At 40.2% G+C, this 20,211-nt stretch overlaps 1 protein-coding gene across 1 annotated transcript in view; it reads right to left on the bottom strand.

The window, feature by feature from the left end:
• The window catches only part of CREB5 (cAMP responsive element binding protein 5), a 212,907-nt gene that overhangs the window by 162,593 nt on the left and 30,103 nt on the right, over nt 1-20,211 (bottom strand). The window contains exon 4 of the mRNA XM_086468150.1: nt 7,940-8,112. Coding sequence (XP_086324276.1) covers nt 7,940-8,112 — 173 coding nt within the window. The remainder of the gene's footprint in view (nt 1-7,939; nt 8,113-20,211) is intronic.

The following is a 20,211-nucleotide window of genomic DNA, read 5'->3' as shown; positions in this document are numbered from 1 at the left end:
TTTTTATGGACCCTATCAGAACAGCTGCGATTCACTTCACTTGCAGCAGAGGAAGCTGGTAATAGCTCAAAGATTGCCCCCTTCATTTCATAAACCAATTAGGACCTGGATCCTACAACTGGAGTAACACAACCCCTTCTTTTACTGGCAAAATTCCACTTCATTTATGTGAGTTCAGAATAAAGGTCTCTGTTGGCAGAATACAGATGCTCATAGCAGAAAATGTTTCTAAAACCCACTCTTCTTCCAAGGAACATTCTTCCTGCACTCATCAAAATGAACCCTACCTGCAGGTTCTATCTAGCCACCAGTTCCTTGTTCACCTCAGCAATTTTTTACTAAACATGGCTAAGAGAATTTAAATTACTATTTACCATGTGGACCTTTGCTAGAAGTCTCCAAAACGACAGATGTATCTAAATTACTTTTTCCTTCTAAATCAAGCATCATTTCATTTGTTTAAAATAAGTCATTCTGGTGACATGGTCATCTTAGATTTATCTGTGCTTTTGATTTAAATTCTGGGGTGTTTCGTTTCGTTTTGTTTTTCAAATGTGTATTTGGCCTATCCATAAGTATAAAAGAACTCATATATATCTGCCATACGTGGGACCATGCTGTACCACTGATTTCTAAAACTCAACTCATCAATTAACAGGGAGGCCTAATTTTAAACGTGGTAAAATAGGATCCATACACTTTACGCAAATTCTATAATTTCTGTGTTTTCCCCTAGGCATTTTTCTGTGAACTATTGTCACATTGTCATTGGTTTTCAGCCAGTACCACCTCAAAAAAAAAAAAAAAAAAACCCCAACAAACAAACAAACAAACCAAAACATTAGCACTTTACAAACTTATAGTATGTTTTTATATCCCTTTGAAAGCATTCAAAAATACACTGACAAGACAAATCATGTAAAATCAAGGTAGTTTCTGTTCAGCACATCAATGCCAATTCCCTTATTGAAACAGATACAAACATAACTTCTCAGTGAGCAAATGAATTTTTATTAGTCCTTTGCACATAAAGGTTTTCACTTTTTACTCACTCACCATAACCACTGTGCCACCCCAGCAAACATTTAAGCCCTTCTCTGAACTGGCATGCTGTGAGGCAGCATCCCAGAGCTTGCTATTTCTCTGGAACCTGCAAATTACTCTCTTAAACAAAAAGAAAAGAAAGAAAGAAAGAAAGCAAGCCTTACACCAAACAAAGTCTATATTGTTTGAGTTAGTGCTTTACTGCGGCTTAGTTACCTGTCAAACAGGCTGACACTTGGATAAAACACATACTGGAATCATGCATCAGGGCATGTTAAGTGCAAACCTGTGATGAAGAGCAGAGCTATGTGATTCGGCTGTGCAGAGCTCTAATGATCATTTCTGGTCTAGGAAAGCTTGATCTGTGGCATCAAACCCACTGCACCTCTGAGATCCTCTTCCATCCAAAAATGATTTTACATCTGTTTTAGTTCAAAGAGTCATATAAATCAGAAGCTCTGACTATAAATTTTGATAACACCTTTAAAGAAGATTTATACAGTGTGTATTTTATATATATATATATATATATATATATATATACAGGAGTTACGTAAGGGATACCAACCACTAAAATTAAGCAATCAATGCTGTATTCTCCAAGTTCTGTACATCATATTTAAGTCCTATTTATGACTTACTCTGATGTGAGAGCCAACCTATGCCTATGAAAGCTCGGCATTTCTGTTCAGATACAGTTATGAGTGCAGTACACTATTCTGACCTTGCTTTCCTATAGTTCTTGGGCAGGATAAGCTTTCCAGAACGGAAATATCATGATTCATTATTTAGAAACCACTTATATAAGTATTGGCTTGAGCATGGTTTTGCTGCCTATCTGAAACAACCATCAGGAGAGGGAGAGGGCTGGTTTCGCTCTGTAATGAAAGACAACAGTCCCAATAAGAGTCAGCAGTGGCCAGCAAGTCACACAATATCCTTGACTCTGGTTTTTTGTTGTTTTTGCTATGAACAAGCAACTTTTCTAATAAGCTTAGGACTTCTGTCAAGTAGAAAGTATGAGGCATAAAATGCTGTGTTCATTAATAAATTTAACCAACATGTATTACAAGTGCATAACTTTCAGGATAACAGTTGACTAAGTCAGATAAGAAACACACTAGACCGTCTCCATTCCTGGTTGACAGGCTATTTATTACCTCGCTAATGATCCTCTTTTCAGCCTCCTGAAAGTCATCTTGATATATGTCAGTACTTTCCAACCCCTCCCTAGACCTTACAGCAACAAAGAGTTTTTGGGAAGGCACGGGAGTATGTGGTTGGGGATAGAAGATAGATGTCATGAACAATCACCCCTTTGTGCTGTGGCTGACACACAGACCAGTGCTGTTTGCTCTTTTTCTTCCTGACTCAGCAGTGTCAGGAGAGATTGAGTCAGCAGCTCCTGAACATGCCGATGCAAATAACAACATGGGAGGCTGGGGAGCAGGCAAAGCTTCCAAACGTCACAGGCAGAGCAGCACAGTTTGGTCTGCAGGTCAACATGTGGACCCGGGCAGCAGCTAGCTAAAATGGATGAAACAGCTTGAGAGGCTCCATCTGATAAGACTCTGTTTTCTCCCACATCGCCCTGTCTACTAGCCGTAAGCTATGAGACAACTTGTTTCTGTGAATGGCTCACTTGTAATAATTTCCTAAGTAATTCACCTGAGCTTCCCAGAGATTTGTGGCTGCTGCACACATGTGGCTTGATGGGATTTCATGTTAAGGGTGGCCAAGGTCAGTGTAGTAGAAGGGACTATAGAAAACATGTCTTAGCACAAACAGAAGAAAAAGAAGCAGGAGCATTAAACAGGGAATAAAGCCCAACTTTGAGTACAAATACAGAAAAATAAATATTTGCACAGAACAACATGTCAGATGCTGTCTCTTCCCACCTTTCCCTTTTCCTCTGCTTCCAGTGATCTAACTGATGTCCTTACATGCCGCAGAACCAAGGCTACAGAATGGATCTGAGCAAGTAACTGAAAGGTCATTTGACACTTCATCTCATTTCACAACATACTGCAGTGATTCAGTTCAAATACATGAGCTCAAACAGAGACTTTTATCCCAGGTTTCCTGGGAAGGGAACTTGTCTTCGAATTTAATAAAAGCACATCATTCCATAGCCTCTTTGATATCATGCACTTCTCCAACTTACTAGGAGTTTAAGAGAGACTTTCTCTGGCATGTACAAAGACCCTTCTGACTTACAAGCCTATTCCAAGTGCCTTCCAGAACTAGCTGCAATATGGAGGGGTTTCTGCCTGTGAACGTCTCTTACAGGAGTCTTTTCTGTTTCCTCAAGCTATAAAGGATGATGGCAGGATACTCAGAACTCTACCAGCAGCTGCAGTCTCAGATAGCTTGCTGCTATGGTAAAACTCCTGTGCTTGCCACAGAGGAGCCCTGTCCTTCTGCCATCTCGGGTCCCTCAGATTAAGACTACAGCTGAGAAGTTTTTTTCATTTTCTAAATCCCCAGGGTCAGTCACAGTGAGTCTGCTCTTCACTGTGTCACCAAACCTCTGTTAGTCCCATTACATGCAGCTTTCATGACCACTCCATTTCCCATGCTTCTCTGTTTGGAAAGCATTCAACCCTATGAAAAGATGACAAACTGGAAGCAGAGAGAGATGTATGGCTTCATGAGACGGAAAAGAGAGAAACAGGAAGGAAACGCATAGGTGTCAAAATGAATGCTGCATGTGGGGACTGAAAGGCTGTCCTCCCACTGGTACCATGATTCTTCGATACATAAAGGCACAAGAGGCATCTTCCAAACCAAACCCCTTTTGTTGCCTTCCCCTACCTTGCATTTCACCAAATGTGGTTGCAATTTTACCCTTCTGATGCTGTGCCAGAAGACCATCTTATCTTGATTAAAATGCTCTACGACACTTTGAAAACAGATAATCTACATCACATGGTTATTGCTTTATGTCCACTTTGGATCCTGAATTCACTGAAACTTGACTCACATCCCCCTCTCCAGTTAGTACAATGTTAACAACTTGCTGGACCTGTGACACCTCTCAGTCCTCCCGTGTTCCCTGTCAGCTATAGAGGTGTACTAGTGAGCTTTAAGCTGGAATAATTACTAGGTATGTCTGCTACTAGCCTGAAAAACAGCAGCAGGTTACTCTCTCCAGAACATTGAGCTGTTAGGCTGCATCCACCTATAGTCTTTGCTGGTCTGAAATAGACATCTTACCTAACAAAAGACATGCCCAGATAAAGAAATCAGTGTACTGTATTGTCACCAATTTGTCTGACCATAATTTTCACATACATTGCTGAATATTCAGTCACTGAAAAAATGCAGTTACTTAAAAAAAAGAAGACAAACACTGCTATTGTACAGCCTGGTTCAGAGCCCCATATCTTGAGCTGATTCAGCTTATCTGCCTTTCTATACCTTTGACAAACGTATGTCTTATATCATATGCCTTACTGCTTTTCCTCCATGTATCTTATCTCCAAACGATGTGCTATTAATCAGCCAAAGACACCCTTCACTGCTAAGTGTTCCTCAACTGATTTTTCATCAGCACAAGTAGTTACTAGTTACAGCATTCCTCCCACATGCTAAAGGCTTGGGGGGGAGGGAGGAGGGATGGCAAGGAGGTTAGAGACTGCCTCACCACATACGTACTATCTGGGACCTTTATACCAACTTGCCAGTTTGCTGTGATGATAATGTTGCTGTTTGTTCTCAACCAAGGTACATGGTGGGAGGAAAGTGGGACTGCACCCTGTCTTATTTTTTAAGTTATTAACCTTCATGCTCTTCCCTTTTCCTGATTAATCTGGCTGGATGCCTGTTCAGTAGTAGCTGAACCTTAATACCTGAAACAATGTGGGTATATACACTGTGCCAGTAAGGCTTGCCCAGCAACGCTCATTCTGTCATGTTTTCCCATGCCTTGTGTCAATATCTCATTTTAAATGCAAGCCCCCAGAGCCAGAGTAGGGGATAGGAAAAAAAGAGAGGCATGGAAGGAGGGAGAGGGGGGGAAAAAGAGATGGAGAGAAGAAAGTAGGGAAAAATTACATCCCTTGGGAACGTCAGCTGCTGTGAACTCACCCTCTCCTCACAATGAAATGAGCTGTGTGCGGGCACAGGTGGGTCCCATTCTCTGTTACTAGAGCACAGCCTACAAGCAGGGTCTAAATGAAGACTTTCATTGCTGTTCCCTGTTTTCATTGGAGTAAGGCCATCACAAACATTTGCAGGTGGCTTGGCCATAGTCTGACATTAAAATATTTGTGGTTGTGATAAAAATCAGAATATTGCTACAAGATGGTTCTATATAACCTTTAGGGCTTGATCCTGCTCTTACAGAACTCAGTGAGAGTTTTAGCCAGTTGCTCTGATGGTTTTATTGCTCATTAAAAGGCATATTCCCTGGCACAATTCTCCATGGTAAGGACCCGTCTACCCCTTGGGGCAGCTTCAGATGTTTTTTTTTTAAAAAAGGGGGGGCGAACCCAACCCAAAACCACTGATTTGAGCACCTCAGAATCTAGGCTTGTTAAAAAGCTGAACCATCTCAACTTTGTAAGGCCAAACCAAAACCACCAAACTTTGCAGAACTCAAATATTTTCTGAATCCATCTGGATTTTTCTTCAGTTGCCTAATATCAAAACCATGGTCCAGTCTGTATTCCTTGTGAATGAGTCTTAGATATAATTCATAGCACGTTTAGAAGGATAAGATGAAGATAAATAGAAATGACAAGATATATTCTTTGAACAAATAAAACAAGCACCATAGGGAAAAGACTGAAGGAACAGATGACAAACAACAAGGATGCTCAACACTTTGGCAAGTAGATGAAGTCGAAAATGCAGCAATTATCTCCTAGGACACACCATGAACAAAATACAAAACCTCCTAGGAAGAGGGAAGAATGGGGAACAGAGTATGCTGGAGGTCACACCATAAGTCTCATTCACACACCAACTCACACAGAGACTAAAATGCTGACAATTGCCTCCCAATAGAGCAGCTTCAGAGTCAGACTTAGGAAACATTTGTGTGATTCAGTCATAGGGGAAAATTAAGATATGTCATGACAAAGTTTCCCAAATGAGACATTTACCACTGACTAGGAAATAGGCCTTTTATCCTCAACCCCTCCAACTCTGGAGATTCTAATCACCGTGGCCCCAAACCAACGCAAACCTTAAACCTGACTGACAGGGTCTTGCAAAACCACATGCAGTTTTTTTCTCATTATATAGAAACAATTGTTTGGAAGCCAAGTACAGTCCCATATAAAACACCTCACCACTAAGTATTAAAAGTTGTTTGGTGTTTCTTTTTTTGCTTTTAATTAGGATCATAATTACCACTAGACCTATTAAGTCACATTTTGAACAGGAGCTTAATCATCCTTAACCCAAATAATGGCATTAGCTGTTTTTCTTTCTAAAACTGAAAAAGAAACTGTTTCGTCCTTTCTCCCAGCCCCCTGACTTTGAACAGAATGGGACATATATAAGACAACAACTTTCTTGGATTCACAGGTGAACAGTGTTGCACATGAAATCCCAGTGAACACTGTGTTTTGTCAATATGTAACATATACATAGGGACATCTATCAAATATGTTTACATGACCCATATCAGATTTCTATATTAAGAACCAAATCCTTAAATAGCAGTAAAAAGGAAAAAAGAGGAGCTTTATCAGGAGTGAAAAACTGGGGCAGCGGATGGGACTCATGTCCTGTGCGTGCCTGGGTAACCCTTACAGCAGTCAGTGCCATGGGCCATCCCTGCCACCACGGCAGTGGGAGATGGAGAGCCTGTGGTCTGCATCCTTCCCCAGCCACCAAGAATCTTGAAAGAAAACGCAGGAATAACTGGATTTTGAGTTTTCAATGCCAGGATTTCACTTTACACTTTTACTCTGAAGAGACTGCAAGTTGCTCGTCAATTATTTAGACAGTGACTGGGGACAGAGACTGCTTTTGCATTCATCATATAATGGATGTGACCAAATTACAAATGACAGATAATGAATCTAGACTGCTGCTTCTTTCTTAGTTCACTGATACATCTTTTTATCCATATGTTTTCATGCAGAAAAGCCCCCAAATTCTCAGACTTGTGTGATGAAAAACTGTACCCTCAAACCATCTGGGCAGTTTCTGTATAATTTAAAACAAGTTATTGTGACTTATGAGGACCTCATCTTTGCTGGAAGTAACTGAGTGTACAAAACATGGATGTTTTTGTTCATATAGTTCTCCAAACATGAGCACACAATTGGCATTCAAGCCAATATAATAAGCATCCATACTGTCAATTTATGGGAATAAATATAGATCCATCATCTCAAATTGAGCAACTGTTCACAGAGGTCTCTGTGCCAAACTCCATTTACCTTGTGGGTCTTTTTATTTTGTCTTCTAGCATTCCTCAGTTAAACAGACTACATAGGAAATAGCTCAATCCCGCTGAGCACCCAGAATTCCATTGAAGGAAGTGAAAGGATCAGCTTCAGAAATACTCCGTCTTTCTTCCCACAGCAGTTACAGAAACAACATGAAAATTGAATGTAAGCAGATAAAAACAAAAAACTGGATGGAGAAAGCAGGACTACCCTCAAGTACAGCACTCTGCCCCTTTTGAACCAAAGTGCCAGGTCTGGAGCAGATGTAGTAACCTGGCTACTCCCCCACAGTCTGCAGTGCATGTTGCAGGGGTCCTTGCTGCATGCTGACAGGAACAAGTGCAAACTCCACAACCTCAAGAACCATGAGGACAACATCTGGTGTTGCACGCAGCTGAACCTTAAGAATGATGAGGACAACATCTGGTCCTACATGCAGCTGCTGGAGCCAGAGAACTGGAGAAATGAGAAAATGGAAATGGACTCACCCAATCTGTCGATTTGTGGAAGGTGCTTGTGTAATGACCGAACTGGACTGTGGAGATGGCATGGCTTGTTGAATCACAACGCTGGTGTCGTGGTTTGGCATCCTTGTATTTGTCAGCTGATGAGATCCAGGTCCTGCCATTGCTCCTCCAACTGTGTTATGCATGGAGATATTCTATGAAAAGAAGGAAAATGGGAGATGGTGGAGGAAAATCAAAAAGAAATTAATGTCTTATCTTGGTTTTCTGTTCCATAGGAACACAATTAGAAATCTGAAAGCATCAACAATATAAAATTTACTGGCTCCCGGTAAATTCCAAGTCAATAGATCTTGTAACCAACAAGGATAAAGAAATGAAAAATAACTATTTGCTTTTACAGGGCAATATAAATGGAAAAATACCCACAAGTTGACTAATCACTCTTCTGTGATTCTGACTTATGATTTATAATGAGGATATTTAGCACATATCCTCCTAACTGAACACGATATATATTTTGTTTGAAAATTACTTCTGTGGTGAGTGCGGGGCACCTTGATTTACTACATGGGTTGTTTACTGTGTACTAGGTCTGCTTAGCCTGACAAGCAAATCAAGTTTTATAGTCCCAAAGTAACAAACACTACATGGTACGTCACGAAACAGCCATTTCTATTAGCCTCCATATATTTTGTAGAGCAATAACATCCCAGAGGCCCAGAATAATTGCACTGTATTTGCACATATATAACCTTTACTTCAGGTAACTTGGAGCCCTTAAAAAAGTTATTTAAAAAAAGTAGTTCACAGATCACTCATATCCACAGAGTGAACAAGCCATGAGATACCGGGATGCTGCTAAGGAAGGAACCATGGAATAAAATTTCTCTCCTGTTATGCCTGCACACACAATACACACTGCTGCTAAACCGCAGGGTTTGACTTGGCCCACGTTTAAAAACAAACAAAATTCTCAAGCCAGAGATAACCCACAGTGTATACATATGAAAAATATGGTAACCTTGAGAGCATTATTCTTCCTATCAGGCATCAGCCTGTGGATTGTTAGCAGTAAGAGGAAAAGAAACTTCCCATTGTCACCTCATGCTAGGCTGAGGAAAAGGGAAAAAATACCTTTACAGACACACTCTGCCACAAAGGCTCAGGCAAAGCATCTTCCTGACTGCTGCAATACTCAAGATTGAAAATCAAAATTCACTCAGAATTCCAATTTATAACCCAATTTCTCTAGGAAACACATAAAACCCACAAAATAACAATAGATAAAGCTGATGAGAAAGGAAACTCAGAGCTCTGATCAAATGTGGGGGACAGGAAAGGCAGACAACATACCAAATCCCAGAATGAAAGATTGCATTCTGAAGCAGAACATGAATAAACGCTTTAGATTGCATTCCTCATGGAAAAGGAGCCAATAATTAGAGGACCCACACTAAAGGCCTTAGCTGTCATGCCCCTGTCCCCCAATTCTTATATATTTCAGGTGATTTCCCAGGCTACTGTGGACACAGGGAGATCTCTGTTTCTTTCACAGAAGTTGTTCCAGACTTCATAAACATATAAAGTAGGCAGAGGTGCTGCCTATAGCTGCATGATTAGACCACTCACTCAGTATGAAGCAGGCTCAGCCCTGAGTTCCTCTTCTAGTAAATAACTTACACAGTATAAATCAGGTCCAGCAGCTCCAGTATTCACTTAGGAGCACAGATTGTGAAAGGAAGCCAGACCAAGGACTTTAACTGTATTTTTTCATAGCCCAGTAGTATGGGATGACCATCAGGCAGTAAGAGAGAATAACCTTAGATACCTGGAAACTTTTCTAAAAGAAATTCTCCCTCATCTACCACATTCCTATTAAAATGTCACTTCTTCAATGGATTAGTGTTTTCTGATGAGAGACCTGTTCTCTTTAAAAAAAAAATAAATAAACAATTTATATATAATATGAATATATACAATATGCGTATATATGTATATAAATATATACGAAAATAAAAAATCTAGTTTAGGATTCAAAACTGCACTGACTTTTTTGATCATTACTAGATTTTGCAAAACTAGGTCTAATATCTATCTATCTGCAAGTGAATCTTTTAGCGCTATCACTTCCTAAAGCTTCTCCTTTATATTAAGTGTGTGTATTTCAATTAAAACCTATCAATACATGGTATTTACTTGTTTCAAAGTTCTCCCTCATTTAATTTCTCCTTTATACTGCTTCCACAGTTTCTGAATCCTTCCAAGTATTTCTGTATTGCCTGTTTGCTTTCAGTAGTACGTTTCTTAGAGCGAATATTAAATTGCAAGACAGGTATACAGTACTTGTACCTCTGGGTCCATAGGGGAGCAACAAAGAAGAAAAGCATCAGTCACTCACAATCAGTTTACCCTGCAGTGCTGCACAACTGCCCCTTGCCATTGCCAGCACAGATCTTCTGCCTGCACATGACCACCTTGCTTCCAAAGAGGGCTGTCTGCACAAAGCCAGAGCATTGGCATGAAACTGTCCAGAATTCAGAAAGCCTTTCTCTAGATCACAGACTCCAGACCACAGATTTCCAAGAGCTACAGAATACAGATCTGCTACATGGGAGGCTCCTTAAAGCAAACATGAATGGTGCCATGAGTCCATGAGGCCTAGGAAGGGACAGGATGTAAATCCATCACGAGCTTTAGACAAGTGGTACTCCAGCACTTGCCCAGATTTTGACTGGATTTTGTTGTACTGTGGCAGGGCAGAACTTAAAGATTTAATATCAGATTCCTGTGCTCCTAGATTCAGTATTTCCATTTTCTTCTCCTTCTCTTTCCCTTTTCTCCTATAATTCCAGACCTCTCTAAGGTACAAATCGTATGCATTATGATGGGCATGAAAAATTTTGTTTACGCATTAAGACATTGTAATCATTAGCTTACATGCATAAATTTGTAATGCTGTTTAAAAGTTTTCACAATTTCTAATAAACCGTATCTTTTCAGAAAGTAGGCTGAATATGTGATGCACAGAAAGCAAAAACAGAACGAAAACCAGTCAATGCATCCAAATGTCCATTCTTCTCAGTAATGCAAGCACTGTTGTTGGGCATGAACTATACCTTTATACTATGCTGCCAAGAAAAAGCCTAAGATTTCCCAACAAAATGTCAAACTCAGCATGACTCTCACATTCATAAGAAAAGGATTTGGCAATCTCAGAATAATTTACATCAGTGAGATGCTTGTGAATTTACAGAGAAGTTCAAGCAAGTTCATACTTAAATGACAATGCCTATGCTTTGAAAGATGGCAGGAAGGTAATGCACAATAGATCTGACACTAAGCCTATCTGATCTACTCATATGCATCATGACATGCAGAATGGCTCTATATCACCAGCACAGCAAGACTAGGCTTGTTGCCTGTGCGGTGCAGATGGTCTTCAGAACTCCCAGAATGACCTTGCTGTGTTGAGCTCTGCACCTGACTCTGAATGGATCTGGATAGGATATTAACGAGTTCCTTGCAGACTTGACTTTGGGCCCTCATAAAACAGCAACATCGGCCGCAACTGAGACCTCCACTTTATATTTGAATTGTTATTTGGCTAGGCTGCTTCCAGCTCTACTTTTAAGGAGTTCTGCATGCTCTTCCACCAGGGATCCATGAAGAACATCTCACTTTGACTTCCCTTTTCATTATCCTCCAGCTCTTGAGCCAATGGTTAAGATTAATTGATAGTAGGCAAAGAGCTCCCAGCACTCCACCTCAGAGAAGTCGACAGGAGCCATGATGCAGACAAAGCTCTCCCTCTGCTTTTAACACTCCCAAGACCCATCCATACTCGGAGGGACTATGACACACACTCAGAGTTTTCTGAGATCTTCATAACCGTCCTTCAGCAATAGAAGGACAGAATGAGTTTATTAACATTAGCCATTTTATTAAACTGAACCTAAATGTTCACACAGGGAACAGGCCACCCACATGCCAGGAGCTGTAGAGATATGAAAGACATCCCCTGCCCTTAAGATTCATTTAACAGATCTTAATTAAGATCCAATAAATTAAGAGAAATTTATTTCCTCTAGGACTGTTTCATCCTCAAAGTTCCCAGTCACTGTCACTGAAACAGAAACTAGGATTATAACACTGAAGAGCTTTTATAGAAATGCCCCCCTTGCCCATGTGCTCATACTGTACTCTACAGCAGTATTTAATATTCAAATAAATAAAACAAACAAATAAAAAAAGCCATATCCACAAACCACTTTTAAATTAATGTGCTCATTCTCAAACTTTCCAGCTGCAAGAGGAAAGGGAACAGATCATCACCAGCTTGACTTCTCCCCAGTTACACTGTGTTCCCCATTTTGCTTCAGACTTTCAAGAAAACATTTGAGCATTTTTCTCTCACGTGCAACCATTTAACGTTGGATAGGCAACACACTTCTTTTTTCTAAAGGCTAAAAACTTCTTGAAGTCATGCTTCCATGTTCTGGTGGAGAGGATTACACATCACTCCAGAAGAACACACACCCTGTTGGCAAGCACAGCAATGACGGCCCCGCAGACACAGGCGAAATACACCCCATGACTCCAGGCAGCCACCATTTCCACTAAACCCTGGTTCACCCATCCATGTCACACAGTACCACCTGCGTCACACATCTCCATCTATGAAGGCAAGGGATGAAGGCAGATCCATCCTTTATGATTCATTGTAATATTCTGAGCTTCAGACAGAGTTTGTACTTCCTGAATGAAAGCTATCTTATATTTTCCTACCATTCTTTTTTAACTGTGAGGATTAATGAAAATTGCAAATACCAGTTCTACACAAACTGAAGACTCATTCAGGATTGTTCTGAGTGAGCTTTTGGATCAGGCTGTCATCTACAACCAATTGCACATAAATGTATTTTGCAGACAGTTATACAAATTCTAAAGTTAGAAGGCATTTGCCATGAAAAAATGAGAGAAAATACAATTTGTCTAAAGGAAGATAAAAGCATTTTTTTTCATTTTTTTTATTTTCTGAAAAGAATCATTTAACTCTGTTTTCCCAAACAGCAACTTTAAATATTTTTCAAATAATTCAAGAGAAAAGGCTTCAACTTTAAAAAAAAATTTAAAAATTAAAGACAGAAATCAAATACTCAGCAATATTTCAGAATTTATATAGCCTGGCCTCTCAATTAATATATTTTAACAAGGATAAATATTCTAAGCTGTCCCACTTTTAGGCATCTTACAATTTATGGGCAAAGAAAACATGTATTTCTAACACAAAGTCTTTTAGCAGGCTCTACAGACACACAGCATTCAGGGCAACCAGGACACACATTTAAACGGCAGCTGCACATGCTGTATACTTTTAAGTTGTATACAGTAGCATCTTGCCTGATTATGGAGATCATAACTTCACAATACATATACTACACACATGAGTGGAAGCCATCAGTGACACACTCACCCACTGCACGTGCTGTTTACACAATCAAAGAATCTGACGGATTAAAAACTTGGAAAACATTGTCATAAAGAAAATTATAGACTAAATGTGGCAAAAAATGGCAGGCTTTAAAATCATTTTAATCATATACAATCTCCATCAAAATTACTGAGTCCTTACAAATTCCACCCCGACAGAACAAAAAAAAATAATCTCAAAGCAAAAGTTACAAAATATCCCCAGAAACAGCATCGTCATTTTTCTCATTATTCAGGTCAATGTGTAAGGAAAACACCCTCGCACCAGCCCATCACAACTACTAGCTACTAGCATGCAACATCTAAACTACCATAAGCACAGAACTAAGCTTCCTGTCTACACAAGGCCAGCAAACATAGCAGAGGAACTAGGGAAGAAAACAGAGACAAAAAATGAATCAGATTACTAATGCAACAGAAGGATTACAGGAAAGTCTATTACAGAGATTTAAATTTTTTTTAAAAAAAAAAAAAAAAGAAAGAAAATAAAAGAAAAAAGGAGAAAGTTCCATTATGCAAGAGAAGGGAGAATGTAAACTTGGTGGAGACTGATGGACAGCACTAATGCAGAAAAAACGACACAGAAAAGAACTGCTGGAAAATGTTATGTAGTAGCATGAAGCATAGGGGAAAAGCACTAGGAAGATCTTGTTGCAGACTGCTAAAATCCATTTAACTCCCTTACTTAGGAAGAGGTATGAAATCACTGAATGAGGCTGACACATAAAAATACGGAACTGATGCCAAAGAATCTATTCCTCAAAATGTTTCAAAGAAAGGCAAATGCTCACTTATCAGCTACCTGATAAAAATGGCACATTTGAAAAAACCAGCAAGCATGATATATCCCAGAATGCAGGACTCTTCCCTGTGCCCAAGCCCCACCTAACGTCTGCCCCTGCACTGGACACAGCTAGCTATCCACAAAATGCTGGGGACTCAAAGGCCAGGAGTGGTACGAGGGTATCTGACTTCTTGAACCCCAGGCACCACTGCTCGGTCAAATGTTATCAAGCTGATTTCCTTAGGGGCAAAAATGTAAGGAAGTATTAAACTCCTTACTCAAAAATGACAAGTAATGATAGGCAGATGAGGGAAGAAGGGAAACATTGCTCTAGCTGAAATCATAAAGCTTTGAATCTGTACTTATCAGTCTTGGCCACTGTTTTCCAATTTTTTGGATCACAGACCTCTGTCAATCCTCTGAATTTCTCACAGAGCACTCTGTGCTCTTATCATAAATTGTGTAATTAAGGCAAGATGGTTCCACAGACCAGCTGCAGATGACTTACCACAGCTCTGCGACCACCAGCAGTTCACAGACCAGGGTTTAACCACCGCCCAAATACTGCTTCAGAGTACCATGACTAGAATTTCTTGACAAAAAAGATAACATTTCTAAAGGTATCTACAGACTTCAGTAGCCCAAGTGCTTTTTTCAAAATGTCTTCAGTCTTTTGGAGTCTTAGTGAACAATTACTGTTAATAGATCAGACTTGTGTAGTGGGGCTGGCAGCAGCTTTGGCAAAATTTTATCCTAAGTATCTATGCTGGAACATGCAGGGAAACTTTGTTTTAAGTTAGGATGAATTATTCTTAAATGTAGGCATGCAGGCTGCTGCTGAAGAGGCACAAACAAACCAAAAAAGCCCTCATAAATAATCGTTTTATCCTGTGTTCTTTCAATAGCTGTTATTATGTTATCAGAAAGACTTTCTGAGATACAGCTAGTGATGCAAATAAAACCTTAAGTCTGCTAATCTCCAGCAGACTACGTGATGCTGCTAAGAAGCGTGGCACAAGACACAGGACAGACATATGAAGTGCTAAGCCAGGTATAAGCCATCTCAAGGCTGCAGCAGTCACCACCATAACTCGAAGTCCGAAGGGCCCATTTAAGCACTACTAATCCTCTTAAGGCCGCTGCCTGAAGGGTGACAGCCCTGCACAAAATCTCCACAACACAGCTCATGCTGAGAGCCAACCTTTGACATGCCTCCACTTGGCCTCTGCCTCTTGGGTACTCAGAGTGCACGATCACCTCCTCTAGCCTCTTCCTTGCACCTTCTGGGAAAAATGGACATGAACTTCTTCCAGGGGCAAGTTAAGCCTCCCTGCTTGTCCTCCACTTTGGCTGTCGGTTTAAGCAAATGCTCTTGACTCCTCAGATATGAACAAAATGCAGGAGATTTAGAATTTTTGGTCTTTCATCTTAATTTTTGTGACATGATCTAATTACAGACATTCAGTGGTGCCCTCTAATTACCAGTAGAAATGAATACTGAAAGATGACCCTTGTCTTGAACGATTCCCTCCCCTCTTCCCCCACTACCCTCTTCATGCCCTTTTCAGCATATCTGTCCAGACTATGCTTCTGACATATGATGCCTTTTTTACATACACAATGAGTAATATATGGTGCATACCAGATGTACCCACGATAAACCATTTACTAGGGGAAAGGAAAAAAAGTGATATAAAGGAAATGCAATGAACATATTTTAAAGGAGAATGAAATTTTGGAAGACTGGTCTTACCAGAGTTTGAAAGGAAATAGCTTCTCTATGGGAAAAGATGACATCAGATTGCATGCCTATGTCTTGAAGTTTCCTACAGAGATCTCCCATTTTCCTCAGGGTTGCTTGTTTCATACACAATTACTTGCCCAAGATAGACATTTAAGCAACATAGCACAAAGAGCTGCTTCTGTTCAAATAAACGTCAGTAACACTAAGTATGCATAGCCCAGTTCGGGTCACTCAGGGTGTTTTGCACTGCTAACACCACACTACGTCCTGCTAATTGGGAGGCTGCAAAATAGGGGGAGCACAACTGGTTGCAGGGCTCTACCCTGTTCTGTCATACTTTATGCAAAAGCCATAAATGGACTATTTCGTTTCTTCCAAGTTGCCTATTGTGACATTTATAAACAGGAACCTGGCAGCATGTCAATGGTGCAAACTGATTTCCTTTTCTAAATACAATTTTAAAAAGCAAATAAACAAGGTTATGCCTGCTAATGAAACATTATATGCCATGCTGGAGCTAGTTTTTCTCAAATGTATTCTCTAGAGCAGATGGAACACCAATAAACACAAAACAACAAACTCTTTTATAAAGAGCATGTTTATAAGAAAATACATTCTACATAGAACTTTGTCTAAGGAAAAACTGGCTTATATCTGTAATGTTATCTTGGGGACCCAATTATGGTCCTGTTAGATTGCTGTAAACAAGTGAGCTTGCCATGAATTTCGAATGGAGAAGCGCTAGTAAGAAACTTGAAAAGGAAGAAAAGAGATTTGCCAGTATACTTACTAGGTGTAATTCCTAGAGGCCTCAGTTGAAATCAAGGCCTTATTGTGCTAAAATCTGTATAGACACATTGATGGACTACACTCGCCCACAAGCCTTAAGAGTCCAAAGACAAAGCAAGGGAAAAGGAAGGAAGAAAGAGAGAAAGTAACTGATTTGTGTAGCCAAAAATCAGGACTCAATGGAAGGGGTCTTTTTTCCAAGTCCAGTGTCTTATCCACTATTTTGCACTGTTTATCTGCATTTAACACTTATAAATGAATTCAGAAAACCAGGAAACTCTAAATGAAATTTAAAAAAAAAAAAACAACAACCCACCACACCACCACCACCACCCCCAGTATTATAAGCTCTACTCTGAGTTTTTTCCAGCACTATCATTTCATTTCTGTAAATCAGACAGAATGGGCGTACAAAGTGGGTACTCAAAGAACCTTCTCAAAGTAGGTGCATGTCAACTTTTGCAGGACAAGCAATTAGACATCCAAAAGCAGCTGCCAGATCTGGAGGCCAGTCAGAGGGTAGTTGAAAACCTGCCTTTCCTTTCTTTATTGTAAGGAGTTTTGTTTTTATCCATCGCGAAACAGAAAGCTGGGGGGGGGGGGGGGGGGGGGGGGGGGGGGGAGGGCGGCAATCCTCCAGGAATTGCTTTAAACAAGCCTTTGATACTGCTAACTGAAGGCACTAGGCTTTTCAACATTATGCAAACCATTTATAATCTGTTAATAGCAAATTCACAGAGACAGCACTTTGGCATTTAAATTTGTTATATTTTATTTAAAGCTTCTTTAAAATTCTCATCATTGATTTCACTGGCGTAAGTTATTGGCATCATGCATGAGTTACAGCAATGGCTGCTTGACTGCATTCAATGACCAGAACATTTTTTAGACAGAGCAGTTGGTAAAGGAGAGCAAGGATGGTAGCAACAAAACAGCCAGTGATTTTCCATTCAGGCAGTTTCAAGCAGAAAACCAGCAGGCTTAACTTTTCTGCTAAGAAGTCAAGTGGAAATGCTGCTACCCTGGTAATAAAATGCATCTCCTAAATATTCTTTTAAACCCAACCCACTGCAACAGCTATTTTGGGCCAGGCTGGCTAGTACTACATGGGGACCAAAACAAAATGGGAAAGGTCCAGCAGTCAAGGCCAACAGTGATCTCAAAAAGCACCCAGACAGACCATTTGCTACATACAAGGCATCACAGGTCTAACCAGTGGAGTGGCTTGACAAGCAAACTGGTAGGAAAACAGTTTTGATCAGTGAAAATCATAAAAGGAACACCGAAGCATCAAGCTTGGATCAAGTTAATTCACCAGACCTCAAGTAATCACAAAGGCAAGCATGCAGCTTTCCAACATCCATGATCATTTCCGTAAATTTTACGTTGATATTTTGGGAAAGGAGAGCTAGTTTCATTTAGATCTTGGGCTGAAAGAACTTAGAGAATTAGGTTCATCAGTTGGAAGCATTCAGACAAAATGAATAAACTTTTTTAGACATAGGAATTTAAAACGTTAGGGTTTAGTAAGGCAATCAGACTGTCTACATAGAAGGCAAAAAAGTTGAATACACTTCTAGCTAAGAAAAGTTCACTTCCAGAGAGTAGAGTAAGGACTACAAACAGGTATTACAAGAAATTGTTCTCAGAATCCTCAAAGACATTTCTGACATTCTGCAGTCTGGTTAAGGGAAAACACGCTGCCCTTGTCCATCTCTGTCTTGGTTTTAGCAGCTACCTTCTGCAGTGGCAGGCAGGAAGGAAAAAACAAGACTAGGAGAACAAACACAAACATGCTTAGAAGAAAGAGAAACCAATAGTGGTCCTCCTGCAAAAAAAAAACAGAGTCGACCATCCATTGATGAAGGCATGTGATTTTGGTCTTAAAGCACAACTTGATGGGATCACTGAAATAAGAGCTACTGTTAACAAGAAATAAGCCAAGTAAACAAGCTGGTGTGGAGTTGGGACGTACAGCTTCACAGGACTGGGAAAGCAGAAGAGATCAGAAATATAAATCCTTGGACTCCAAAGGTAAGTCAGGTACACCACGAACTGCATAGCTGTTCCTTTCCTTACTCTGCCAAATATTTACTGCATGACTTTAAGCAAATTACTTCACATTCTTCTGCCTTACATCTAAAACAGCACAAGTATCTTCAACAGCTATAGAGTGCTCACATGTTACAAGTGAATAGCTCTTAGAGACAACACAGTATACCTAGGAAGGCAATATAATATACTAGTGGCAGAGTATGAGGGTTTTTTGATAAGAGAACAAATCCACAGGACTTTAGAATAGTGTGCATTTGAATTTCAGTCCCATAGAAATGACAAGAGATCATAACCAAGATACTTCAACTAATACAGAAAAGAGTTATATGATGAACACCTTTAGAAGAATAGCAAGACAAGAGAACAGTTGTTTGGTGACTAGAAACAGAAGAGTAGAGAAGGACATGTAGATCAGTAAAAGTGAAGAATGCATGCTGAAGTCCAGATAGCATTGCAGGATCTATTCTTCGGAGAAGAGGAGTTCATTGTCTGCAGAAAATTTGATCCAATTAAAGCATTCCTGGCTGTACATCCAAATCTGGGCACTAAAAGTTGCAAGCCACTGTAGAAAAGTCAGGCAATCAGGCTAAAAATCTCACTGAGGTTATATGGCAGCAGTGGTGGAGGGGGTGAATTCTCAATTGTAAAAGCAGGACACATTTCACTCAGCTTCTTTTCTGACTGGAGTAAATGGAGAGAGCAACAAACAAGCTGCACTATATTTGATAATGCTACCAGACAATCAACCAGATGTACACACTTCCAGTCACGCTAATTAAAAGTGGTGTGGAGCCATCCTGGAGAGTACCGCAGGCTTCTGAAATGCCTTGGTGAGGCCTCACTCCACCTGAGGAGCCACAACACTCGTTTTCCTAAGTAATAAACAATTGGTTCTCCTGTAATGGTGTGACCCAGCCAGCCAGCCAACTTCATACAAGGAGGCAAAACATAATTCAGGCAATGGAAAGCAGGAGTTTCAGATGAGCCATGTACGAAACGGCAGACATGAATCCTTGAGGAACAATCCAGCTGCACAGAGAGCTGTTATTCTGGGTGTGCTCTTCCACACAGCAGCTTTTGCCTACAAAGTGGCTTTCAGTGGGATGTTTACAGCCAAAGCAACTTGACACCTGAAAGTCGAGGGACAGAGGAGAGGATCGGGAATGCCAGCCTGGCACAAATAGCACCACAATCCCATTCTCAAAAGCAGCTAGCTAATAGGGTATCAGCATTAAAGAAGAGCATATTACCCTTGAACACAGTAACAACACTGCTCATTTTAAACCCGTCTAATTTAAAGTTAGGTTGGAAGTTATAACTACACAAGACTCATAATACAGCTACTGTGGTGTCCAGGAATTGCTGTCTGGTTTTTCTTCATCATCATAAGGCTACGGAAAGGACTGTGCTTTGGAAACCCATTGGATCACA

Source organism: Leptosomus discolor, chromosome 7, assembly GCF_034619465.1.
Source record: "Leptosomus discolor isolate bLepDis1 chromosome 7, bLepDis1.hap2, whole genome shotgun sequence".
NCBI classification, from domain to species: domain Eukaryota; kingdom Metazoa; phylum Chordata; class Aves; order Leptosomiformes; family Leptosomidae; genus Leptosomus; species Leptosomus discolor.
The sequence above is the reverse complement of the archived record's forward strand: the minus strand, read 5'-3'. Positions and strand labels throughout refer to the sequence as shown.